The sequence below is a fragment of the Sorex araneus genome, chromosome 2 (genome assembly GCF_027595985.1).
Source record: "Sorex araneus isolate mSorAra2 chromosome 2, mSorAra2.pri, whole genome shotgun sequence".
Classification (NCBI taxonomy): domain Eukaryota; kingdom Metazoa; phylum Chordata; class Mammalia; order Eulipotyphla; family Soricidae; genus Sorex; species Sorex araneus.
The window spans coordinates 283148708-283174929 of NC_073303.1; the positions used below are offsets into that span (position 1 = coordinate 283148708).

Below are 26222 nucleotides of genomic sequence, written 5' to 3' on the forward strand. Positions count from 1 at the left end.
GCCTGTGCATCACTGGGTGTGATCCAAAAAGAAAAAAAAAAACATTTTTGTATTTCAGATTCTTCCTTTTGACTTACTGTGGAGGTGTTTGGTTCCAAATTCATTAGCAAAAGGCCATAAAGCTATTGATTTACTCTCATGCTAACTTATTCCATTACCATTGACTTCTCAGTTAAAGTTTTTCATTTAAACAACACATTTAATTCTTTAGTAAATGAACAAAAACATGTTTCATATGAACTGAAATAGCAATGGAAGGTTCAAACAGTGGGTCTGGAAGTGAAACCCCTGCTTTTGTCATCCCATTTAAAGTCCACCAGAAACTCAGAAACAAAATGTTTCTGTGTTTCTGTGTAATTTGTATTATGACAATTTCATTTTCAGAATAGTTTCTCAAAGAAGAGAACCTATAAAGGATTTGCAATTTAAAAAAAGGTTTTAAATGAAACAGCATACTTTTTCCTTATTGCCTAAACAAGTGACTTCTCCCTACAGGAAAATGTCCATTTTAAATTAAAATGTCTTGTTTGAGGGGCCAGAGTGACAGGACAGGAGACAGGTTGTCTGGCTTACAGTGGCTGACCTGGGTTCTATCCTGGACACCACATATGGTCCCCCTGGGCCCTGCCAAGTGTGACCCCTGAGCTCAGAGCCAGGAGTAAGCCCTGAGCACCACTGGGTGTGCCCTCTGCCCCCCAAATTAGTAAAATTTACTGTTGGGATTTGGCTGGGTGCCACTCCCAGCCGGGTGGGTTGCGTAAGGCCCATGAGTTGGTGGAAATTGAGCCTGGGCCCTGCACATAGAACATGTGCTCCAGCCCTTAGAATGACCTCTCAGGCCCCCAGAAGGAAAACAATCAAATAATGATAATTTTTAAAAATATTATCGGGGCCAGTGGGTAAGGCATTTGCTTTGTGTGTGTCTAAGCTCCTCAAAGAGATTCCTGAGCACAGAGCCAGAAATAAGCTCCGAGCACAGCTGGGTGCAGCCTCAGAACCAAAACTAAAATGAAAAGATGAGCAGACGCACTCTGTTCTCAAGTCACCCGCATCCCAACTTGGGCTGCAGAGTCTCTACTTGCAAAACGTTTTTTGATTTTGGGGCTTCATCTGACAGTGTTCGGGGACCACTCCTTGCGGGCTCGGGAGCCAGATGGAGTGAGTTCAGGGGGACAAACTGGGTCAGCCATGTGCTGCAAGGCAAGTGCCTTTGCCCTGCGCTGACTCTCTTGTCGCACCTCCACGTTTCAGGAGATCTCTAGCCGTGTGACTCGTGACATTGGTTTAACAGCAGATTATAGAACATACAAATGTCCTGTAGGGTTTTGGGGGGGGGCAGTGTACCCCCAAACACTAGTCGTGTGTGTGTGTGTGTGTGTGTGTGTGTGTGTGTGTGTTCTTGATGATCTCATCTGTACTTGGGGGAGGGAGGGTGGGGGTTGAGGGTTGGGTCACACCCAGTGGTACCCAGGGCTTACACTAACTGCTCAGGGATCACTCCTGGCAGTGCCTGGGAAACCAGAGCTGGTGCGAGGAAGTAAACCACGCTCAGCTCTATAGCAGGCCAGTGCAGTACCTGCTGTGCTATCTGCCTAGCCTCATATTTTTAAAAAGCAATTTTTTTCCATCAGAAGCCATATAAGTTCTATTCATTGTAGTTGGTCAGTATATCTCTTGAGTGTATAGATTCTACATTGAAAAAAATTTCCATTTGGACTATGTTGAGTATATCACTTAATAACATCATTATCTTAAATGTAACTACTTTATTGAAAAATCAATTCTAGTTTCTTGTCAGGGCTGGATCGATAGCACAGCAGTTGGGCATTCGCCTTCCACGCGGCTGACCTGTGTTCGATTCCTTTGCCCCTCTTGGAGAGCCCGGCAAGCTACCGAGAGTATCGAGCCCGCATGGCAGAGCCTGGCAAGCTACCCGTGCATATTGGATATGCCAAAAACAGTAACAGTAAGTCTCACAGTGAGAGACGTTACTGGTGCCCGCTCGAACAAATCGATGAACAACGGGATAACAGTGACAATGACAGTGACGGTTTCTTGTCATCATAAACCTACCTCTTATTTTTAATTTGAGCACATTTTTGTAAAAATTTTTTTAGTTGCCAGGGAACAAACTCAGAAACTCTCACATGTAAGGCACATGCTTGGCCAGATTCCATGGCTGCTTCTCCTGAGAGGGAGCATAACATGGGGCCCCCAGAGCCATGCCACCCGACTTCGTGCCAGGCTGTTTCACACGGGGTGCCCCAGAAGGGGGTGGGTGAGAGCCTTCCCCACCCCAAGGTACCCAGACCCAGCAGCCAAAAAACTCCAGTACCCAACTGACGCCGTGCTCAAAGCCACTTCCCACAGCTTGGGCCGAGCCTCACATATGAATAAACATTCCTGGATCATGAGGCCACTTTTGTGGCCACGCGATACATCATAAGACACTGCCAACCCATTCTCCATAATTACTATACCACATTGATGGGGTTCAGATAGTAGGCAACAAATTATAGAGGGAAGTATATATATGTATGCATATATACATATTTTCAGATATATACACCAAAGTTTGGACTGGAGCGATAACACGGTAGGGCGTTTGCCTTGCATGCAGCCGACCCGGGTTTTATTCCTCCATCCCTCTCAGAGAGCCCGGCAAGCTACCAAGAGTATACCGCCCCCATGACAGAGCTTGGCAAGCTATCCATGGCATATTCAACAGTAACAACAGGTCTCATAATAGAGATGTGACTGGTGCCTGCTTGAGCAAATAGGTGAACAACGGGACGACAGTGCTACAGTGCTACATCAAAGCTCACATTACCCAAACTTTAACATGTTAGTGATATCCTATAGAATGTCTTAATGGCTCCTGACAAAATAGAACAATTTTCACATTGTTTCCTATATGAACACTTTTTCTGTAAGCATGTTCATAACAAAAAGTATGAAATATATTATTTCGGTTGTGTTGGGACAGGGCTTGGGGCTTGGGATGGAAACATCCTGAATTTGGTGGTGGGAAGGTGTAATGTGATGGGATGGGTGTTAAAACATTAAATGTAATTAAATATTGTGGATTAACTTCTAAAATAATTTTTTTAAAAAAAACAGGCACATGCTGGGGCTGGAGTGATGGTATAGTGGGTAGGGCATTTGCCTTGCATGCGGCTGACTCAGGTTCGATTCCCAGCATTCCATATGGTCCCCTGAGCACCACCAGGAGTAATTCCTGGGTGCAAAGGTTGGAGTAACCCCTGTGCATTGCCAGGTGTGACCCAAAAAGCAAAAAAAAAAAAAAAGGCACATGCTTTACAACTCAGCCACATTCCCAGCTCAAGTACACTCACAATTATGTTTTAGGATGGGTTTTGGAAGTTATCATGTTGGTCCACCATGGGTGGACATATTTATGGGCTCATTCAGTGAATCCAGTAATGGAGATATTGTGACGAAGCAATCTTTGTTCCTTGAACACTGGCCTCCTTACATAGGAGAAGATGGGACTGGTGTCTCAGTTCGACACCGGACAGAGGTTGCTGAGTGACCCTCTCTGTGAGCACTGGGTCTACAGTCAAGATCTGAAGCAGTAGGAGAGTTTGGGTGTAAGTCTAGAGCGGTGCTTTGGGCTATAAGAGACTCACCATCAATGCCCAGGCTCGTTGTAGGGCAACCAGGCCTGAGCCTTGTATTTTCACCAAGTTCTGTGGATGCTCTGCTACCAACTAACGTTTGAGAGCCACGGTCTCAGTACTGTTCATTTGGGCTGGATAGGAGAACTGAATGTTAGCTGCTAGAAAGATTTTAGTATCGGGGCCGAAGCAATAGTACAGCAGGTAGGCTGTTTGGCATGTGGCGGACCCAGATTTGATCCTTGGCATCCCATATGGTCCCCTGAGCGCTTCCAGGAGTAGTTCCTGAGTTCAGAGCTAGGAATAAGCCCTGAGCATCACCAGATGTGACGAAAAAAAAAAAAGATTTTGGTATTGCCAAAGTGTCCTCCAGAAAAGCTGTATGAATGGACATGCCTTCTTCAGCTGCAGAGGAATATGCCTTAAATCTTTGAACATACCGCATAATTAATATAAGAAGAAACCCCCAACTTCTCAACTACCTAACATGACATGAAAGGTCAAATCTCTAGACTGGAGAACAGAGGATTTGGCTGAAATCAGAGTTAGAAGTGAAGGTGACTGAAGTTCTTATTTTTTTTGAGTCATGTTGTGATACCCCCAGATCAATAAGAAAACAGCTTACTTACCTGATACATTGCCACATTGCATTTTATTCCTGTTTCCCCTGATAGTGTGAGGGCTGGGGAACGGATTTTTCCCTCCTGTATCTGTAGGTGCTGCTACTCTCAGTGTGTACCTGGTGCTTGGGAGCTACTAACTGGGCCCATGCCCGGCTGCTGTCCACCGTCCTTGTAGGTCCCAGCCAGTGACACCCTACAGGAACCTCATTTTGCCTTTAAAAAATGTGGGATGGAAGAAGCTACAGCTTGAAGGTTTGCCCAGTATCGAGAGTATTTTTTCAGTGTGTCTACTGGCTTACCATATAAGATATAAATAAATTTCTTGCCATAAATTCCAGGAACCAATCTGAAAAAAAAATGTATTGTCTATTTCTAGAATAAGTAACAAAGGATGAAATCATCTTAGTGATGGTGTTGATGAGGGGCTGAGATATGACTCCAGAATTATACCTCCCATTAGTGAGAAACCACACAATAATCACAATAATGCTACGTTATCACACTGCATTTGGGAAAAGTCTTAGTGGAGATGTGGGGTTTTGTATTTACAGATACTGCCATGACACTGTAATTGTTAAGTCTTTTTATTTTTTCTCTCTTTTTTGGATCACACCCAGTGATGCTCTTAATTCTGCACTCAGGAATTACTCCTGGCGGTGCTCAGGAGACCATATGGGATGGTGGGGATCGAACCCAGGTCGGCTGTGTGCACCCGCTGCACTATCGGTCCAGCCCCATTAAATCATATTTTTATATGCATTGGATTCACCTGTGTGTGTGTGTGTGTGTGTGTGTTGTTTGGGATTTTTTTTTTTCGGGGAGGGGGGCACAGCCAGTGATGCTCTTGACTTTGCACTCATTAATCACTCCTGAAGGTGCCGCCAACACACCTTCTCCAGATGGAACCCTGGCGACACTGAGCAGCAACTAACACGGCTCCAGGATTCGGGACTGGGACACATCCGAGCCGCGCGGCCGCATTAGCGGCCGCGCAACCTTTTCTAAAATCTGAAAACACACAATCTTTTAATGGAAAACTAATTGTCAAATGCCTCCTTATTGGGGTTATCTTGTTTGGAGATATAACTCCCACAACAATAGTGAGTTTTGTGTTGAATTATGGAACGTAATCAAGGTGAAGAGAAAATAAGGTGAAGTTCATCAGTTATACAGTTGGGGTGGGGGCGGGGGGTATACCGGGGATTTTGGTGGTGGAATATGGGCACTGGTGAAGGGATGGTGTTTGAATACGGTATAACTGAGACATAAACCTGAGAACTCTGTAACTTTCCACATGGTGATAAAATTTAAAAAAAATAAAAATTTATAAACTAAAAAAAAAAATCACTCCTGAAGATGCTCAGGGGACCATATGGGATACTAGTGGTGGAACCTGGGTTGGCTGCGTGCAAGGCAAGTGCCATCTCCACTGAACTACCACTCTGGCTCCATTGGACTGACTGCTTTAAAAATCTATGTGCCAGGGAGATAGCTCTGAAGGACTGGATTGCATGAACTAGCATGGACGGACCCTGGGTTTGATCCCCAGCACTCCATGGCCTCCTAAGCCCTCCCAGGTTTAGCCCTGTTGGTCCTGAGCACTGTTTGTAGAAGCTAAAACAAACACAAAACAAAACAAAAGCAGTAACAAAGCAGAACAATAAAAAGGTCTGTTTTTCTAGTTTTTTTTTCTTTTTGGGTCACAGCCAGCGGTCCTCAGGGGTTACTCCTGGCCCTGCGCTCAGCAATTACTCCTGGTGGTGCTTGGGGGACCATATGGGATGCCGGGGATGGAACCAGGGCCCGCCTCGAGCAAGGCAAACGCCCTACCTGCTGTGCCATCTCTAAGGCCCCAGGTCTGTGTTTCTAGCCTTGTTTTTGTGTACTATTAGCAAACACTGTTTTCTCACAACTCTGAGGCGCAGGTTCTACTGTCAGCTCCATTTCACATTAAAGTGCAACCCACATTACATTACTTCTCTGCCCTGTAGTTGAATGTGCAGCCTAGACAGTCCTCGCCAGTGCTCACATTGTTTCCCACAGTGCCATCTGCTGAAGGCTCCGGTACAGTGCACCTGACAGCTGGCGGGCCTATATTCAGGGTGAACCTTGACTGAAAGCTTAGGGTTTTGAAGCAAAAGAGGTGGGGTGGGATTCTGGCTCCATTACTTCCTAGCCAGCTGGATTTGGGGAATGTATGTTTCTCTGTTTCAGTTTCCTCCACTGTAAAGTGTGAATAACACTACTCAGAACTGTGGGGAGCAAGAGAACTAAAAGTCAGACCCCAATGCCATTGACTTAGTCCCGTGACGTTTTTATGTTCCCTCAAGGTGAGTGATGTGCATTGAGCTGGTCGCCAAGCCTACCTTAGAGGCCTATTGTCTCTACTTGCTTCGGCTGAAAATAATGGATTAAAATGAAATAAAGTGTGTTACTAGGCAAGGGTGCCCCACCCCCTCTGGGAGAAATAATGTCCCACAGATGGACTAGGAAAAGGTCAGGTTCACGTGCTTTCGTCCATGCATGTTCACTTCTGTCTGTTCAAGCATGCTGGTATTTGTCCGTCTCCTTTTTGGGGGGCCAGGGGGCTCTCCCAAGTGTGCTCCATGGTTTCCTCCCTTCAGTTCCCAGCCAACCAACTGCTAGTGCTTCAATTCCAGCACCTGGGGGTGCCTGGGGAGTACGAGGGCCAGCCCAGTGGTGCTGGGGCCTTCAGGCCACACACAGCAGTGCTCCAAGGACCATGTGGCGCTGGACATCAGCTGGGTCCTCCTCACATAATGCATGTGCTTTTTTTTTTTTCTTTCCACTTTTTGGGTCACACCCGGCGATGCACAGGGGTTACTCCTGGCTCATGCACTCAGGAATTCCTCCTGGCGGTGCTCAGGGGACCATATGGAATGCTGGGAATTGAACCCGCTGCATGAAAGGCAAACACCCAACCCGCTGTACTACCGCTCCAGCCCCAAGGCATGTGCTTTAAAACCCTGTACTCGTTTTATTTCTTTCACTACACTAAGCCCTGGGCTGGAGCGTTAGCACAGCGGTTGGGCATTCGCCTTTCAGGCCGCCGAACCGTGTTTGATTCCTCCGCCCCTCTCGGAGAGCCTGGCAAGCTACCAAGAGTATCGAGCCCATGCGGCAGAGCCTGGCAAGCTACCCGTGCGTATTGGATATGCCAAAAACAGTAACAATAAGTCTTTCAATGAGAGACGTTATTGGTGCCCGCTTGAACAAATGGATGAGCAACGGGATGACAGTGACAGTGACACTAGGCCCTGCATTAGGGGAGACTCAACTCCCTTCAAAGCTCGCTCTTTCCAGCAAGCAGGAGGGCCGGCCACTTTTTTTTAATAACAAAACTTTTAAAAATTTAATTGAATTTTTATAAAGTTGTTCATTAGACAACTTTACAATTCATTAGATTTAATGTTCAAATTAATCAACAAACCAGTCCCACCACCCTTGCACCTTCCCACCCCCGTATTTCCAGGGCCGGGGCCACTTCTTTCTGCAGCCCGGCCCAGGGCGGGGAGCATCCACCCAGGCTCCTCCCTCCACGCCGGTCGGCTCCAGCCCGACTCGAAGCCGGCGGCATCTAGGACCCCGCTTCCCTCCGGCCGCCCTGGCCCCGCCTCCCGGCGCCCCCGCGCCGCGGGATTGGCTGGGGGCGGCGCGGCCCCGCCTCCGGCCATGGCCGCCGCCGGCCGCCGGGGCGCTTGAGCGGCCGCTGCGGGCGCGGGCTGCGGGGCTGGCGCGGGGCCGGCCGCGCTGCGGGCCATGGCGCGCCTGGGCGCCGTGCGCTCCCACTACTGCGCGCTGCTGCTGGCCGCCGCGCTGGCCGTGTGCGCCTTCTACTACCTGGGCTCGGGCCGCGAGACCTTCTCCAGCGCCACCAAGCGGCTCAAGGAGGCCCGCGCGGGGGTCCCCGCCGCGCCCTCGTCGCCCGCGCCCGGCCCCGGCGCCAAGGCCAAGAGCCTGGAGGGCGGCGGCGGCGCGGGCCCCGTGGACTATCACCTGCTGATGATGTTCACCAAGGCCGAGCACAACGCCGCGCTGCAGGCCAAGGCCCGCGTGGCGCTGCGCTCCCTGCTGCGCCTCGCCAAGTTCGAGGCGCACGAGGTGCTCAACCTGCACTTCGTGAGCGAGGAGGCCAGCCGCGAGGTGGCCAAGGGGCTGCTGCGGGAGCTGCTGCCGCCCGCCGCCGGCTTCAAGTGCAAGGTGAGCGGGGCCGGGCGCCGCGGGGGGGCTCGCCGAGGCCGTCGCCGTCGCCCCGCGCTCGCTGTCTGTCCGAGGCGCCGGACCCCGCCGTCCCCCCTCCACCCCCGTTCCCGGGGCGCGTGCCCTGCCTTCACCCTGCCGCCTTTCCCGGGCGGGCGGGAGTAGGGCTGCGGGGCTCACCTCCGGGCCCGCCCCGCCCCGCCCCTTTGCCAGTGTTGCGAGATTGGAAGGTGCCACGAAGTTGGCACCTGTCTCTGACCCGCTCTCTGACCGTCCAGGAGGATGCCTGCGGTTTGAAGGCAGCAGCAATGGCACCTCCTGTGCGCTCTCCGGGACCGGTCCTAGCCACCGAGGGTGCGGTGACATGTCCCACGAACTCCGTTAGGTGGGAGCCCGGGAAGCCCCCACGCGCCAGCCTCAGCCTTCCTGCGCTCCTGCCCTTTCCCGAGCCCTCCAGCGCCTTGAGAAGCTCAGAGGTTGCTGGAAGGGAGGGAATACTCAGTGAGGCGCAGGACCGGCCACCTTGTCCCACCATGCCCCCCCGGGCTGCCTCTCCCCATCTCGGCCTCGTCCTGGCGTTGCCCCTCAGAGATCCAGGCCCAGGCTATGTGCGTTGCTACGTTTGGCTCTGCCGGGCTCTGCCCCGGGGCTCAGAGGTCTGAGAGTTGGAGGGGGACCTCCGAGAACTGTGCTGGGCCATGAGGGAGGTGTGGCAGCTGGGCAACGGGTACCAGGCTAGCGGTGGCATTTCATGACCTACAGAGATGAGCTCCAGCCCCACGGAAGGGCACACCCTCCTGTGTGCTTGGCTCTCCCCAGCCTGCCCCCGCCCACACCTCACATCTCCCCTGTGCTGAGTGTTACCCTGCAGCGGAGGCATGCACTCAGGCTGGAGACGGGCTGGGAAGGAGCTGGGGCCACATGGCTTGTTGTTTCCAGCATTTTCCATTCCCCCAGGCCTGGGCTTCTGTCATCCCGCGGTCAGGAACGCCACCTCCCCCTTTTGGTCTCCTCCGTCTGCAGGTTCCACCCTTTCCCGGAGCCCCCTGGGAGCCCCCAGTCTGGGTAGCCTGCCCTGTCCCTGGCACCGTGCGTGTCGGGGGTCACTGCCCACCAGGGGCCCCAGCACAGGGCCGGCTAGAGGACAAGGTCCCTACGCTATAGTGGATGCCCGAGGCAGGGAGGCCACCGAGACAGATGACCTGGGGGGAACTTGGTAGCACCCCCTGAATGTTAGGGGCCTCTGGAGCCAGGTGCCGAGGTCCCATGTGGGGTTGTCAGCTCTAGCGGAACAACGCACCTGCCAGCTTCTCAAGTGTGCATCTGGTGACGCCGTTTCCTCCCCTGATCAGACCACGCTCTTCCCCTCTACACACATGGCTCTGAAACCATCGGCTTATTTTGTCTGTGATTTAATTCCTCCTCAGGCTGAAACTATTCCCGAAACGAATGCTGCTTCCTGTTCTACTTCATACCTGCCTTTCCCTGGGTCTGGAATAAGCCTCCCACCCCCCATCTTTTTTTTTTTTTTTTTTTTAAATTTTGTCTGGGAAGGGGGATGGCAGTACCATCCCCATAAGCCAGGGGCCGCTCCTGGCAATTCTTAGCCAACCCGTCTAAACATTTCAGTATTGGGGCCCTCAGTGCTGGGGATCTCCAGTGGTACTGAGATACCGCCAGGCGGTTCTGGAGAGCCAGCTGGTGGCGCCCCGACAAGTCATGTCCCTCTGACTCCTGTGTCAGCCCCAGCCTTGGCCCCTAGCCCCTGTGTTACCTCCCCAGCCCCGACTCTGCTCTCTGCTCTCAGCAGGAAGGCGCTTTCCCGGGTAGGCAAACCTTTCCTGAGACCCACAGAGTCACTGAGAGCACCAGGACCCTCCTCGGCCACATCTGTCACCGCTGGGCTCTGGGACAAGTTGGTACAGAATTGTCTACCAAACCCTTAAGGACCCAGACCCGACCTCCCCTCGTGGTATGCCCAGGACACGCCACGCCCACAGGGGTATTGGAGTTTGCTCTTTGGAAGCCGACTTCTCATTGGTGCCCGCCGGGGGGCTGCTGGTGCATCTCTGGGTGTGTCTGTGACCATCCTCCACCCGAGTTCAGTGCCGCCCCCTTCCCTGTAGACCCACCGTCCTCCGGGCCGCCTTCGGAGGCTAGTGAGAGCTGCTCACTTTCCCCCTGAACCTTTCAGCGCTGCTGGCCAGGGACGGGCTGCCCCCCGGGCCTTGCTGACAGGCTGCATTTGTCGCCCACTCCCACCCAGAGCGCCTGGTGCCTTCCAGCCCACTCTGGCACTCCGGGCCCACAGCATCTGACCTCAGCGTCCTCGCGTGGCTGCTCTCCCCAGCAGGAGGGAAAGCTTGCCCATCTCACCTGTCTCCCGAGCCCGTGGTCGGCAGGTCCCGTCTCAGTAACCTCTGAAACTTAGGGAAGATGTCTCTCTTCGCCTGCAGGCCTTGCTGTGTCAGAGGTGACAGGTTCTGCCGCGGGAGCCCCCAGAGAGGGGCTGAGGCCGCCCCGAGCGTGCTGTCTCCAGCAGCTGGAGCTTGAGGTGGGCATCCTGGCCTGGCTCAGGACCCTGGTGACGGCATTCGGGTCCAGAGCTGCTTCCAGCTCTGTCTGACAGGCCCTCGGAAAGCGCCCCCCCCCATCCCCCGCCCCACACGCCCTGTCCCCGTGGTGCAGAATGGATGGTGGTGCTCTTGCGCTTGCATCTGCGTTGCTTTGGCAGGGTGAAGGAAGAACCAAAAGAGTGCCTGGTTGAAGAGGTGGGCAGGGGTGAGCAGTGGGTGGCAGCAGGGGTAGAGCACACACACCTGGCATGTGCCAGGTCCTGATTTCATCCTTGGTGCCACGGATCCCATCTCACTCGGCCACCACCATGGGATGTGGCACCCACAACTGACAGGCAGAGTCGAGAGGGTCTGTGAAGCCGGAACCTCAGAGGCCACCCTGCTCTGTGCTGCCTGGCACAGCTCAGCTCTGCATCCGTGTACGTACGTGTCTGTCTGTGCATGGATGCGTGTGTGTGTGTGTGTGTGTGTGCGCGCACATTCGTGTGTGCATGGACACACACACATGTCTGCGTGTGTGTGCGTGAATGGTGGGGACCCAAGTCCACCGCTGCAAGGGCCACAGCCATGGGTCACACACAGTCCTTGCCGTCCGGGCACCCAGGCTGCCTGGCATAGCCCGGGCCTCCTGTCGACCTGCACGAGCGGTCGGGAGGGCCTGGGGCGGGCCCGAGAGGTGGCGAGGAGGACTGGGCATTCTTTTTGTTTTGTTTTGTTTTTGGGTCACACCCGGCGATACACAGGGGTTACTCCTGGCTCATGCACTCAGGAATGACCCCTGGTGGTGCTCAGGGGACCATATGGGATGCTGGGAATCAAACCTGGGTTGGCCACATGCAAGGCAAATGCCCTACCCGCTGTGCTATCATTCCAGCCCCAGGGCTGGGCATTCTTAAGGTGGGCTGCTGTCCGCTGTGGGTGACCCAGCCTGTGTCGCTTGCCAGGTCTCCACGCCCTGTCTGGGGCTGAGGATCAAGACCCACCTCACAGGGGCCCACGAGGCCCTGAGCTGCTCTGGCTTCGCAGGTGCAGCCGCACGCTGGGCTCTGGCTGCTGACTGCCGGGGCCACCTACACCCCAGGCAGAGTCCAGAGCACCCGCACCGAAGCCTCTGCACCTCCTCTTCCCTCCCTCCCAGCCCCAGGGTGCCCAGCCCCGCGGTCACGGGCAGCCTGGCCCGGGCACTAGTCCTTCTCCCACCAGCAGGAGCCTCGGAAAGACCTTCCCGGACCTCTCGTCAAGCTGCCCCCGGCTCCTCTGCCCCCGAAACCCTGGGCGTTTCCTTGCTAGCCTGGGTTCAGTTCTTCATCCGTGCATCTGACAGACGGTGTGAATGAGGGGCCCAGGGGTGTTGGAAGTGGTGGAAGGAGATGGGTGATGGGGGACAGAGACAGGGCAGGGACATGGGGAGTTCACCTGGCGGCGGGGCCGACGACTCTTTGCATCTGTGGACAGGACGCTCCACAGGAGATGAGGGAGCCCCAGGACCACCGGCAGGGAGTGAGGCCACGGGGGAGTGTGCATGCCGGTGGCCCTGCCGCTAGAATCTCATTTCCATGAGGCGGGAGCATGACTCACCCCACTCATCTACCAGGGGCTTGGAGAACCCCATAAAGGCGGTTCCTGTTTCCGGTCCGAGGAGACAGTGAGAGCCGTGGGGGCCGCCATGCCTCTCGTTGAGGGGTAGGGCTCGGGATGTTCACCGCAGGACACCTCGAGGAGGCAGTGAGGCTGCGCCCTGGGTGCCACCTGTACTAACTCTGCTGGGTGGTGTCCCCTGTGCCAGGGCCCGGTGTGACCCCTCGCCCAAGGGGGTGGGCAGTGTAACAGCAGCTGGGAGGCAGAAAGAAAAGGTTGAAACATAAAAGCAAATGGCAGATTGTGTCATTTGGGTAGGACCAGGGCAGACCCCCCAACTCACCATCAATTTTTTTGGGGGGGCAGGACAGGAGGCCAGTGGCACATGCATGGTAAGAGACAACACAGAGGGAAATGGGGTGTCCTTGTGCCCCTCAGATTGGTTCTCTGCACAGGGCCTGGCTCAGTTTACTTCTGGGAGACCCGGGAAGTCCCAGGGGAGACTGGGGATTTGCCTCCAGTTAAGCTGCAGCCCTCAGAGCATGTCCACGTGCCCTGGGCAGCATGTGAAAAGCTTGGTGGGCTTCCAGGAAGAGGGTTCGGAAAGGCCCCTGTTCGGTCTCTGGATCCAAGGGCCCTGGCGCCAGACACAGATGAGTGACGTGAGGGTCTGCGTGTGTGGGCTTGGGAGGGAGAGGCCTTCTGGAAGGCTGGCTTCATGCAGGCGCGCGCAGGCCAGCAGCACAGCTGTGTTCTTGGTCTTTATTCCTTGGCCAGCCACATTTCTCTGGGAACATTGGTCGTGGGGCCGTGGGGGTCCCAGGATGTAGGGGTGTCTCGGGAACTGAGCTCTGGGGCACGTCACAGCTGTGCAGAGTGTAAGGCAAAGTCAAGGACAAGCTGGGGCCATGCAGAGGTGGCCAGTGCCAGAATGCACCAGAATATGGGGACCTGGACAGGTGAAGCGCTAAAGTGTTCCCATCCAAAAGCACCGTATGTGTGGATGGATGGATGGGTGGGTGGGTGGATGGATGGGTGATGGATGGGTGGGTGGATGGATGGATGGGTGGGTGGGTGGGTGGATGGATGGGTGGGTGGATGGATGGATGGGTGGGTGGGTGGGTGGATGGATGGATGGGTGGATGGATGGATAGATGGATGGATGGATGGATGGATGGATGGATGGATGGGGGGTGGATGGATGGATGGATGGGTGGGTGGATGGATGGATGGGTGGATGGATGGATGGATGGATGGGGGGTGGATGGATGGATGGGTGGGTGGGTGGATGGATGGATGGATGGATGGATGGATGGATGGGTGGATGGATGGATGGGTGGGTGGATGGATGGGTGGGTGGGTGGATTTCTGGCTTGGGGGCTATACCTGGCTGTAGGTGTGTACAAGGCGGACTCCTGGCCTTGTACTCAGGGAGCACTTCTGGTGGTTCCCAGGGGACCATATGGGATACTGAAGACCAAACTGGAGATGACTACGTGCCCTGCCCGCTGTACTGTCCCTGCAGCCCCGTGGGTTCTTTTCTTACCGGGAGCGCTGGAGGGAGCTCCGGAGCTCGAATCAGCGCGCGGACCCGCCGGACGAGGAGGAGAAGGAGAAGGAGCGGGGGTGGAGGACCAGCAGCAGGACCAGCAGCTGCAGGAGTAACCCACGCTGGGCCGCTGGGCCGCTGGGCCGCCCCGGGAGTCGGGCGTGCCCGCGCAGGGACGCTTGTTCTCCTCCGGCCCCCGCGCCCGCTACGTGCTCCGGCCGGAGTGCAGCGCCCCTCGCGGCCGCTAGAGGGCGCCGCCGCACCGCGTTTGCCGGGCGCAGGGGCGGGAGGGGAGGGAGGGGTGCGGGAGGCGGGGGTGTCGGAAACCGTGACCCGAAGCCGGCGGGTGTGAGTGGCCCTGGCGGGCGGCAGCTCCTTCCTGCGCCCCCTGTAGACCTGCGTTGACGAGGCCCTTCGGAGGTGTCTGGGAAGCAGCTGGGGCGGAGGGTCAGGGTCCTGGCCAGGGGGACCCCCAAGGCCTGGGGCCGGGCACGCCGAGCCCTCCCAGCCCCCTCCCTGCACGGTGGCCGCCGCTAGGCTCCCGGGGCGCATCCTTTCCGCGCCCCTCGGCCCCCTTCCGCTGCAAAAGGGGAACCGAGGCCGGCAGCGCCCCTCTTACCCAAGCACCCCGCACGCCTCCCCATTTCTCGCCACCGGGAAGTTGGGCAAGTGACCCGTGTCCGGGAGTGGCCCCGGACCCCTAGCACTTAGGGGCGGCTGGGGTGCCCCGGTTTCGGTGGGGGGAAGCTGCAGGAGCTCTCACGGGTGGGGGGCTGGGGGGATCAGTGTGCCAGCCGCAGCCCCGGGACGGAGGGGGGCGCGCGGGGCTCCGGACCCTCGCCTGGGGCGGGGAGGGGGCGCGCCTCACCTACCCCCGGGGCGGGTCTGTGCCCCGCCCGCCTACAGGTGCCGGCTCTGCCGCCGCGCCAGGCCTGCAGCTGGCACCGAGCCTGCTGTTCACTTAATGTGATTTAAATTCCAACCATTTGTTTTCTTTATTGGGGTAATTACTGCTAAGTGATCCTCCTGCTGTGGGACGGAGAGTCCCGGGGGCTGGCCCGGTGCTCTGCTGGGGCCTGCGCCCTCCTGCTCCCCTCCTCCCTCCCCCCTCCTCCCTCTCCTCGACTTCCCTCCCTCTTCCCCTCCTCCCCCCCCCTTTCTCTCCCGTTCCCTCTCTCTCTCCTCTCCCCCTGCCTCTTCCTCCTCTCCAAACCTCTGTCCCCCTGCCCCCACCCAGAGCCCTGGGTGCAGTGGCATTTGGTGACATTTGGGGACAGGGCCTGTATGTCACCCCTCTGGGCAGGCTGTTGTGTGGGGGGGAAGGGGCCCTGCTGACTCTCTTCCAGTGGAGCAAGCTGGCCCAGATCTCCAGTTGGGTTTATTTCGGGGCATGTCTTGGTCCCTTCAGGGGAACCCCACTGGGGGTGCACAAGATTCATTTCCCACAGCTCCGGAGGAGGCTGGACCGGGCGGTGTGGATGGTTCTGGAAACGGCTCTTCCTGTTCCAGACTGCAAGAAGCTGAGGCCATCCCAGGCCCACGGGATTCGGGGAAGCTCTCGGGGTCTCTGTTTGGGTTATGGGGGACACGTGCAGACTTAGCCCAGGATGTCTTTAGTTCTCCGCTGCTCTCTGCTCTGATCTCGACCCCCCTCCTGCCCCCACACACACAACAATGCATAGACGGGGGTCCCTCAGCACGGGTCAGGGGCTCTTGGCCCCCTGTCTACTCTCCTGGCTGCCAGGAGGGTGCCCCCGACCCTTTTCCCGTCCCTGGCTCCGTGCACAGTGCCCCGCCACTGCCTGCTCTGCCCTCCGGCTGGATGCGACTGCTGGTGCCCAGGGCTCGGGCCCTGTGGGCTGTGTGCTGCTTGTGCCCCTGATGTGCCGGCCAGTGGGGGCCAGCTGCTGGAGTCCTGCGACGGGCACGTGCCCGCTGCCCACCCAGCACTGGGCTCTGAGCGTCCGCCCTGGGTCCCCCACCCCGGGGTTGTGAAGACCAGCTCTAAGGGAGCAGAGGGAGGGGCACCAGGCCCCAGGAGCCGGTGGTTACCCGCTTCCTCAGAAACTCGGGACCCCCTCCTCTGCCCCCTGCCAGCCCCACCTGAGCTGTGTCCGTGAGTGCGGCCCAGGCCTGCCTTGGGGCCTGGGGTGCCCGTGTAGGGTAGTGTGGCCAAGAAGCGTTGCCTGTAGCCTGCCCCGTGGCAAACGTCTTGGGGCACACTTGCTTCTGGCAGCTCCTGGATCTCTTGTGGACCCTTCCGGACTCTTCCTAAGGAGGCTTCTAGTCACCCCAGCTCCACTCACAGCTGGGAGGCAGTGGCCAGGCGCTGGCGCTTTGGGGTCTCCTCCCAGCCCTGCACTCCGGGCTTGCTCCTGGTGGGGCTCAGGGAAGCATGATGCGGTGCCGGGTGGGGGGGGGGGAGCCCGGCTCGGCCGTGTGCAAGGCAGGCGCCCGACCCACTGTCCCGTCTGCTCCTGGACTGATTCCGTTCCTTTAAGTAGGCTCTCCAGTGATGCGCGGCTGCTGGCCTGTCCTTGGACCTCGCGCTGTGACGCTGCCCTGGCCGGCAGTGCTTGGGGGCCACAAGGGCACCTCTGGGAGGGGGCACGAGGTGTTGGGGGTCCAGCGCGGGGCCCCTGTGTGCCAGCCGTCAGCACTGCCCCAGCCCTGTCTTCTGGCTCAGCACTGAAAATGTTGACTCATGCTTTTTAGTATTTTTTTTTTAAATATATGTTAAACACCTAAGTGAGGAGCAGGAGAACATGCAGATGTTCGGAAAACACCTAGCCGTTGCTCATGGCCCGAGGACACAAGTAGGTGCTGACATCCCGCCGCATTTGTTTCAGATTAAAAATAAAGAAGAAGAAAATAGGACAAAAGGAAAACAATCCCTGACGCCTTCCCTCCGCCCAGCGCTGCACCCGGGAAGCCGGTGTGTTCTGTGGTGCTGTAACTGTCACCGGACACATGTGCCCATGAAAATACGTCAGTGCATATGTCTTTCTTTTGTGGTGACGGGGGTGGGGGTGGGGGGGTCCTTCCACGTGGTGTTTAGAAGGTCCGGGCCCTCGTCAGCATTTCTCAGCCTGAGGATGTGGTTTTGCTCAGGCCCTGCCGTGCTGGGGAGACCCAGGTCACCCAGCGGTCCTGGGGACTTTAGGGCCACTCCCAGTGACGCTTGGAGTGGGTGGGGGTTGGGGGTGCTCGGTACCGGGAATCGAACCCCAGCCACTGGGCTCTCCCCCGGCCCCCGGCACATGTATCTTGGTGCTTTGTGCAGTTTTGACCCCAAGTGCTGTCCTTGCTCTTTTCCTGTCCCTCAGGACCCAGCACCGGCGTTCTCAGTTCTCCCCTGGGCTCTGGGTGCTGTGGGCACTCAGCGAGCAGCTGTCCCGCCAGGCGCTGGCCGGTCGCCGCCTGTGGCCCCCGCTGGCCCGAGTGTGAGTTTCTCAGCTCCCCCGGACGGGCGAGGCTCCCCAGCCCCTCACAGCTGAGACCCCTTCCCAGCCTCGCCTCTGATCCCTGGGGGAATTTCCCTGTTTGCGGCTCCTACAGCCTCGGGGCCATTTTGGCAGGAGGAGAGGCGGGCCAGGGAAGCGTCCCTTGGCGCCACAGCCCAGGGCTCCAGCACTGGCCGACTGTCCTGGGTGGACAGGACGGTGTCTCCCACCGGAGCCAGGCTGGCCTTCACTCAGCCACCCGGGTGCCAGGGGGGCAGGGCCTGACTTTGGGGCTCTCCCCGCTGCACATTCCCGGGGGCCCCCATTCTGCCTTGCCTCAGTTTCCCTGCCTGGAACACCAGGGAGCCAGTCCGGTTCCGTGTCCTTATGGCAGTAATGGGTGATGAGGGGGAGCCGAGTCCCGGGAAAGCCCCGGGGGCCTGCACCTGACCTTCCAGTTGGTCCAGGCAGCAGCTGTTGAGTTCACGACAAGTTTGAGAAAAGGTCATTTTCTAGGCTGGGGGTGTGTGTGGGAAATGCTGCTTTATGGTCAATAGAGATTTTCATTGGTATTTGTCATTGGTATTTCATTGGTACGTGTCCATAAAGTGATGCTGTAGTGATTTGGGCTGGAGCGATAGCACAGTGGTAGGGCATTCGCCTTTCACGCAGCCGACCCCTGTTCAATTCCTCCGCCCCGCTTAGAGAGCCTGGCAAGCTACTGTGGCATATTGGAAATGCCAAAAACAGTAACAATAAGTCTCTCAATGAGAGACGTTACTGGTGCCCACTCGAGCAAATTGATGAACAACAGGATGACAATGACAATGTACTGATTTGATTACTTATATATAAGGGGTCCTATTCTCTATTCCTTTTTGTTTATTTTGGGCCCACACTCAGCTGTGCTCAGGGATAACTGAGCTCGGTGGGGCTCAGGGGACCATGTGGGATACCAGGGATAGAGCCCAGGTCAGCCACAAGCCGGCCGAGTACCTTTTCGCTCTGCTCTCTTTCTGGTCCTGACTGCCAGCAATTTTGGCTTTTTTTTTTTTTTTGTCACACCTGTGATGTTCAGGGGTTACTCCTGGCTCTGCACTCAGGGATCTCTCCTGGTGTTGCTTGGGGGGACCATATGGGATGCTGGGGATCGAACCTGGGTCGGCCACGTGCAAGGCAAAAATGCCCTACCCGCTGTGCTGTTGCTCTGGCCCCTGCCAGCAAACTTTGATCTCGTGGTCTGGTCTTGACACAGGGGTCCTGAGGCCCAGGGGTGCTGGATGGATGATGTGGAGACCAGCAGGGCCACACCTGGGGGTGCTTGGAGGTGTATGTGGTGCTGGGCCTTGCCCACACAAAGCATGTGTTCTTCCCGGTGAGCCTGCCTCTGGTTTGATAGTTTGGCTCTCCTGGCTGGCCAGTGCCTTCAGATGGGCAGCAGCGTGTTCTGAACTTTCCCAGCCCTCCCCACAGAGCCTGGAGTGGGAGGATCTGTCCAGGAGGAGAAGGGTGCAGGGGCTGGCATTCCCTGTGCCCCTCCTTGCCTCTCTCTTTCCTTCTGCCTTTCCTTCACACCAGCCTTGCCGCCCTGTGCCAGCCCCCAGGCCAGGGCTCTGGGCTGCGGTGGGTGCTGGAGTCATCTAGCTTGCACACTGTCTTGGGGAGCAGACCCGGTGCTGCGTCTGGGGGGAGATGACACCCAGATGCGGTGCTGGGGAGCACGTGTGCGGGGAGCCGGGTGTGCAGAGCTGGCCCGGAGAGCTGGCACCGGGAGCCGGGGGCGGGGGGTGGTTCACATTCACGTGGCCTGTGTCTGCTTTGCTTCTTGCTGCATAAAATATATTTCGTGGAACATGTTAATTTATCTGAGTGGATTTGTGCTATGAAATATTCAGGGAGCTGGTTTCGCCCTGCAGCGCTGGGAGCTCTGTCCCCAGTACAGCCTGTCCTCATCAATCTATTCATGCTGCCGGGATGCGGGCTCCTGGGCACCTTGGGAGGGACGGGCCCAGGTAGGGGAGGAGAACCAGCTGCTCCCGCAGCCCTAGCTGGCTGTGGCCAGCCCAGCCACGTGCGCGGGTGTGTGTGTGTGTGTGTGTGTGTGTGTGTGTGTGTGTGTGTGTGTGTGTATGCATGCATATGTGCATATATGCACAGATGTGTTCTTGTATAGCATGAGCATGCATGGGTGTGCATGCATTTGTGTTATGTGCACACGTGTACATATACAATACGTGCACGCACACACCTGTGTGTACATGTGTGTCCACACGTGTGTCCTCTGTTCGTGTGTGTCTTGTGTGTGCATGTGTGTTTGCCTGTACTTCCCACTGCCTTTACTCCCTAGTCAGAGGCCTGCTTTCTGAGAACCTCTGCATCTGACTTCCTGTCAAAAACCAGCTTTCCATGGTGCTTGGAAATGCCACGCGTCACCCCCGTCATACCCGGGGCTCAGGAAGCTGAGGCCTTGCCCAGATGACTGCAGCCCATCACACCATCTCGGTGACTGTTCTGGGTGTGGGTCAGGCCCAGGACATGCCCCGTCCCACGGTGGAGACCCTAATCCCGACAGGGAGCCGGGGATATCAGGGGTGGGGCTGTGTGGGGGCTGGAGAGGTGCCTGAGCAGGGGTGGGGGTGGTAGGGGCCAGGGAGGGAAGAGCGGGGCCAGAGACAAGGACAGGGCGTGGCACTGCCAGTCGTTCTGCCGAGCCGGGAGGGCTGGTTGTGAGCACGGGCCTCCCAGACGATAGGAGCATGGTGGTACCCAAGGCGGGTGGGGGTGGGGGAGGGGATGAATTGCCTTTTCTGGGCCTGACTTTGGGGGTGGGGGGCTGTCTGGTTTGTGATGTCGGTGCAGCCAGAAAGTGGGCCGGAGCAGGAAGCCAGTGGGCCTGGTCTGGGTCCCCCATCTCAGGTTGAGGGGTCCTCAGGAAGAAAGGTCAGGCTCGGGCTGGACACATCACTCAGTGGTGGACACTTGCTTGCTTCTGGGAGGGCCACATTCAATCCCCAGCACCGCATGGTTCCCTGAGCACTGCCAGGAAAGCCCCAGAGCACCAAGCTAGGAGCATCGTGGCTGAGAGCAAGCCTCAGCACCCCCGGGTATAGCCCCGTCCCTCCCCCTCCTGCGCCCTGAAAGGATGGGTCAAAGCAAAAAGCTGGCAGAAAAAGGGTAAAGGAAGGAAGTAAATCGGAGGAGGAATGTCAGCTAACTTGCTCCCTCTCGTCCTCCCTCCCTTTCTTCTTTCCTTCCTTTGTTTTTTGGGCCATACCTAGCAGAAGTCGGGTGGCTGGCATCTGTCAGTGTGTATTACTGTGTATCAGGGAGCAGTAGTAACGTGTGGGTCAGTGTGGAGATCAGTGTGTACTAATGTGTGTATGTGAGCCAATGCATCAGCATGTATGTCTTAGTGTATGTATTAGTGTGTGATAGTAATAGTGTGTGTACCAGTGTTTATTGGTGTGTGTATCTGTGTAATAGCAATAGTGTGTGTATCTGCATTTATCAGTCTGTAATAGTGTATCAGTGTGTGTTGTGAGCAATAGAGTATCAGTGTGTATCAGTGCACTATCAGCATGTAATGCTGTATCAGTGTGTATCAGTGTGTAATACTGTATCAGTGTGTACCAGTGTGTAATACTGCATCAGTGTGTGTCAGTGTGTAATACTCTATCAGTGTGTATCAGTGTGTAATACTCTATCAGTGTGTATCAGTGTGTATCAGTGCACTATCAGCATGTAATGCTGTATCAGTATCAGTGTGTAATACTGCATCAGTGTGTGTCAGTGTGTAATACTGCATCAGTGTGTGTCAGTGTGTAATACTCTATCAGTGTGTGTCAGTGTGTAATACTCTATCAGTGTGTATCAGTGTGTAATACTCTATCAGTGTGTATCAGTGTGTATCAGTGCACTATCAGCATGTAATACTGTATCAGTGTGTAATACTCTATCGGTGTGTATCTGTGTAATACTGTATCAGTATGAATCCGTGTGGAATAGTGTATCAGAGTGTATTAGTGTGTGTATCAGAGTGTAACAGTGTATCAGAGGCATTAGTGCCTGTATTATTGTGTGTATGTGTCGGAGGTTACCCATCAGTGGAGTTAGTTTCCGACCACACTCAGTGTTTCCCGTGGCCTGTCGTTTTCGTGCTGTGGGACTGAGGGTTCACCCAGTGCCTGGTGCTTCTGGGGGTCAGCGGCGGCACTCGGAGCCTGGTTTGAGTTTCAGGCCCGTCTGCTTGCGGCTGAGCGGCGGGACACAGCTCCCCGCCCCGCTGCTCCCCTTTGCTCCCAGTGCCTGAGCGCTGGCTGGGGTCTCCCTGCCCGAAGCCCCACCCCAGCCCCACCCCAGCCCCGGGCGTCTGCCCTCCCAGACTCCTGCGCACTGCGCCCTCATGCCCTCCTCTCCCGCGCCCACGCAGGTGCTGTTCCACGACGTGGCGGTGCTGACGGACAAGCTCTTCCCGGTGGTGGAGGCCATGCAGAAGCACTTCAGCGCCGGCTCCGGGACCTACTACAGCGACTCCATCTTCTTCCTCTCGGTGGCCATGCACCAGATCATGCCCAAAGGTAACCCGGCAGTGTGCCTTGGTTCATTGGAGGGCCTCCCCCAGGGCTGTCCAGGGGGCCACGTGGGGCCACGGACGGGCCCTGTAGGAGGGTGACTTCCGTGATGGGCCCTGTTGAGGGTGACTGGTGCCATGGATGGGTCCTGTTGAGGGTGACTGGTGCTGTGGACGGGCCCTGTTGGAGGGTGACTTCCGTGACGGGCCCTGTTGAGGGTGACTGGTGCCATGGATGGGTCCTGTTGAGGGTGACTGGTGCCGTGGACGGGCCCTGTTGGAGGGTGACTTCCGTGTCTGAGTTCTGGGCTCCGTTTCGGCTGGTGCCTTGTATGGAGAGAGCAGAGCTCAGTTGAAGCTTGATGGAGAAGGTGGGGGCGGGGGGTCCACAGGACCCATGATTGACACAGGCCCCAACTCTCCTCCTCGAACGCACCCCTGCGCCCCAGGACCCAGCTTGCTCGTCTGTAAACGGCAGGTGTGTCCACAGGTCTGCGGACCAGTTCCTGTGTATAGAAAGGTTGGGGACCATTGGTCTCGCACTGTCACTGCCGGCCCCTGGTCCTGTATGCAGGTGTCGGTCCACAGGGGTTAGTAACAGGCCCAAAGAACACTGCTCTGAATCACTGTCTATCCAGAGGTGGGCTTCTGTTCACCCCACTACGGTTTGGGGGGTTTGAGCCACCCCAGGTGTTGCTCAGGGCTCGCTCCTGACTCTGTGCTCAGGAATAACTCCTGGTCAGCAACAGCACCCAGGGTGGCTGCATGTAAGGCAAACACCTTAATCCCAGTACTGTTGAGTCCTGGGTACCTCACGGTCCCCTGAGCCCCACCGGGAGTGCTCCCTGAGCCCCACCAGGAGTGCTCCCTGAGCTCTGCTGGGTGTGGCCCCCAAACCAGAACAGAAATATTTCGTGACCCAGAAGTCTGCTTCTTCAAATAGCTATTCCTTTCAAAAGATAGTAATAATAATTTTTTTTCAGTTAAATTGTTTTTGTTTTCGGGCCCCACCTGGCAGTGCTCAGGGCTTCCTTCTGGCTCTGAGCTCAGGGAGCACTCCCGGCGGAGCTTCAGGGACCATGCGGGGTACCGGGGACCAAGCCTGCGTCAGCTGTGTGCCAGACAAGTGCCCTCCCGCAGTGCTCTTACTCCGGCCTGGCTCTTCGTCTCCGGGATTCCAGTGGCAGCCCTGCCCTGTCACTCCCCACGTGCCCCCTGCGTCTCTCCCCTGACGCTCCGAGCCTCGTGTGCGGGACCCGCTGGCTCCTGGCATTTCTCTGAGAGCCGCTCCGGAGATGCAGAACCCAGACCTGAAGCCTTTCCTTGGGCTCTTTTACTGAGTGACACGGCACTGCCGGGCACTTCTCTTTCCCTCTGCCCTCGGGAGAGTTGTGAGGAGTTCCTAAGATGCAGGTACAGGGAATGAAATGAGCAAGTCTGGGGTCGGCTGACATGTTCGGCTATGGCCATGCCCCGGGCAGGGACGCTGCGGTTCCTGCATGTGCCGTGAGCTGACCTGAATTTGCCCCGGTCTTTCCTTGATGCCTTTTTCCTGTTCTCACCAGGAATGACTGCTTGGTACTCCGGTTGGTAGTGCGGTGTCAGCAGCCTTGCAGTTTCGGTGGTTTTGTTTCATTCGGGGTGTTTTCCTCCTCTCTGCAGAGCCAGAGTGGACCGGAGTAGGTCCTAGGCCCTGGCCCCACCCGGGAAGCAGGCTGGGAACCTTCCCAGGCTTCCGGGCCTGGCTGGGGTTGGCCCCAGAAGTTCAGGTTCTGCCCTGACACTGAAATCTCTCCTCCTCCTCATTTTTTGTAGCAGCGGTCACCCTGCTGTCCCCAAATCACCTTGAAGGGACTTTCCCTCCCTTTTCCCACTTAAAAGTAACATTCATGAGAGGACATCTGAAAAAGGCATTAAAATTAAAAAAGCTAACCCTGTGCCACCTCGTATACACCAACCACTTATCAGTTCTTTATCTTCCAGCATTTTCCCAGCGTGCGGCTTTAAAAGGAACCGCGAGCCACGTAGGAATCCCGCAGTCTATTTAAGGCATTCTAGGTCTTTGCTGCAGGCATCAAAAACATGAAATCCAGCCTTTATTTAAACTCAGCCTGAAAGAGCTGGAAAGAGATGACACAAGCAAAGCTGCCTCACGGTGAGCGCTAAATGTCACCTGTCACTGTTTTGGGTGTCTGCGGTACCTTTGAAATTTCTGTGAGTAGTTTCACTGAAGTTGACAGTCTTTCCTTCACGGTGTCATTGCCCTGTTCTTCGTTTCCTTGCCTCTTCTTCTTTCTTACCCCTCGAGCCTCACGCGCCTTGCTCTGATGGAGAGTGAAGAAGCACAGAGAGACGGTTCCCACCACGCAATACTTCCCTGTGTCCGTGTGCCCGACTTCCTTTATCCACTGGTCTTGGACACTCGGGTTGTTTCCAGGTTCGGGCAGTTGTGAATAGCGCTACCACAAACCCAGGAGCACAAACATCTTTGCCGAATAGAGGTTTTGGGTCCCTAGGATAGATGCAAGGCAGTGGCGCTGCTGGACCATCCTCATCAAGTCAGCAGTGAGATAGCACCTGACGCTGCTGAGACTGGCACCCATCACGGAGAACAGAAACGACCAGTGTTGGCGTGGGAGTTGGGGGGAAAGGGAGCCGCAGTCACTGCCAGGTGGGAATGCCGGCCGGCCCAGCCCTTTGGAAAACAGTATGGGCACTTCTCAGAAAACTAGGACTCCAGTGCCAACAATTCCAATTCTCCAAAAATTAAAAGAAACAAGATAACAAGGAGATCTTCAATGAGATAGATTGTTGCTTGCGGGTCATCTGAGTTCCAGGACAACTCTGGGTCCTGGATGTGGTGGGGGGAGGGAAGGGTCACCTGTGTCTGTCCGCCCTGGAGCAGCGCCCTAGATCCCATCTGTGGAGGGAGGATCAGAGGGGCACCGCCATGGGCAGAATGGGCTGGCTCTCATTTGGTGAGGTCTGTGCCCTCCGCAGACTCAGGGCTGCTCTCTGTGCCCCGCTCTCAGCCTCGGGGGCTTTGCTGTCTTCCTGCTGTGTCCTGGGGGGCCACCCACAGGGAAGCATCCCGGCAGTTGGAAGGAAGGTGGTCTGTGCCCCCATGGAGCTGAGGGAGCACTGCACGGACTGCCTGCTCCCCTCTTCTGGACCCCGCGGCCCCCAGAAGCTGTTTGCTCTGGCTCGGTGGCATGGGCCACAAAATCCACCCCTCCCCCAGGCCAGCACATGGCCTGGCCCATGACTGGGGTTCTCCGTGCAGGGAAGAGGATTGCTCCCCACACCCCCGCCACCCCTCCCCTGGTATAAGGCCGGCCCTGCATACTTGCCTTTGCCTCAGTGCTGTTTCTTTTCTTCCTGGGGTGCTCCCAAGCAGTGCTCAGGAGATTCGAGGGCTCCACCAGCCGATGCCTGCTGAGCCATTGGTCTAGTACAGCAGCCCCAGGATGCAGTGCTGCTCCGGCTCCACGGTGCTGGGGATACTCAGGCAAACACTGGGGGTTCCTAGGCGCTGTCATAGCTGTGTTTGGGGGTGCTGGGAACAGAATCAGGGTCAGGCTTGTCCCAGGCCTCTTCCCTAGCCACCGTACTATCTCTTTGGCCCTTGGTACCGTTTCTTGAGCTCATTTGACACTCCTAGGCATAAGCTCCCACCACTTTGGGTCAGTTGCATAGAAATGGCTTGTTCCTCGTGGGTGAGCTGGGACTGGGGGCTGGAAATTGCTGGTTGGCTGCTTCTGGGCAAGACCCCCTAAGTCCTGAGGACAGACAGGAGGTTCCACATTCCCCAGGAGGTAACTGGTGCCCCGTGTCCCACGGGGCCTGCGTGTTGGCCTCTTGCGAGGAAGACAGCACGAGGGAGGAGCAGATGCTCAGAGAGCGGCCGGGGTGAAAACATCTGGGGAAACGGCAGGCGGAGGTTACGAGCATGTGTGCCGGGAGCTCAGGCCGGCTGTTTGCTGGCTGCTCCCGGGAGCGTCGTGTGGCACTGGAGGCCTAAGAG

The 26222-nt window shown here is 56.6% G+C and overlaps 1 protein-coding gene across 1 annotated transcript in view; it reads left to right on the forward strand.

Moving 5' to 3' along the window:
- Window positions 1-7971: 7971 nt before the first annotated feature.
- The window catches only part of XXYLT1 (xyloside xylosyltransferase 1), an 89976-nt gene continuing 71725 nt past the window's right edge, over window positions 7972-26222 (forward strand). The window contains exons 1-2 of the mRNA XM_004603240.2: window positions 7972-8482; window positions 22058-22205. Of these exons, the coding sequence (XP_004603297.1) occupies window positions 8042-8482; window positions 22058-22205 (589 nt within the window). The 5' untranslated portion in view covers window positions 7972-8041. The remainder of the gene's footprint in view (window positions 8483-22057; window positions 22206-26222) is intronic.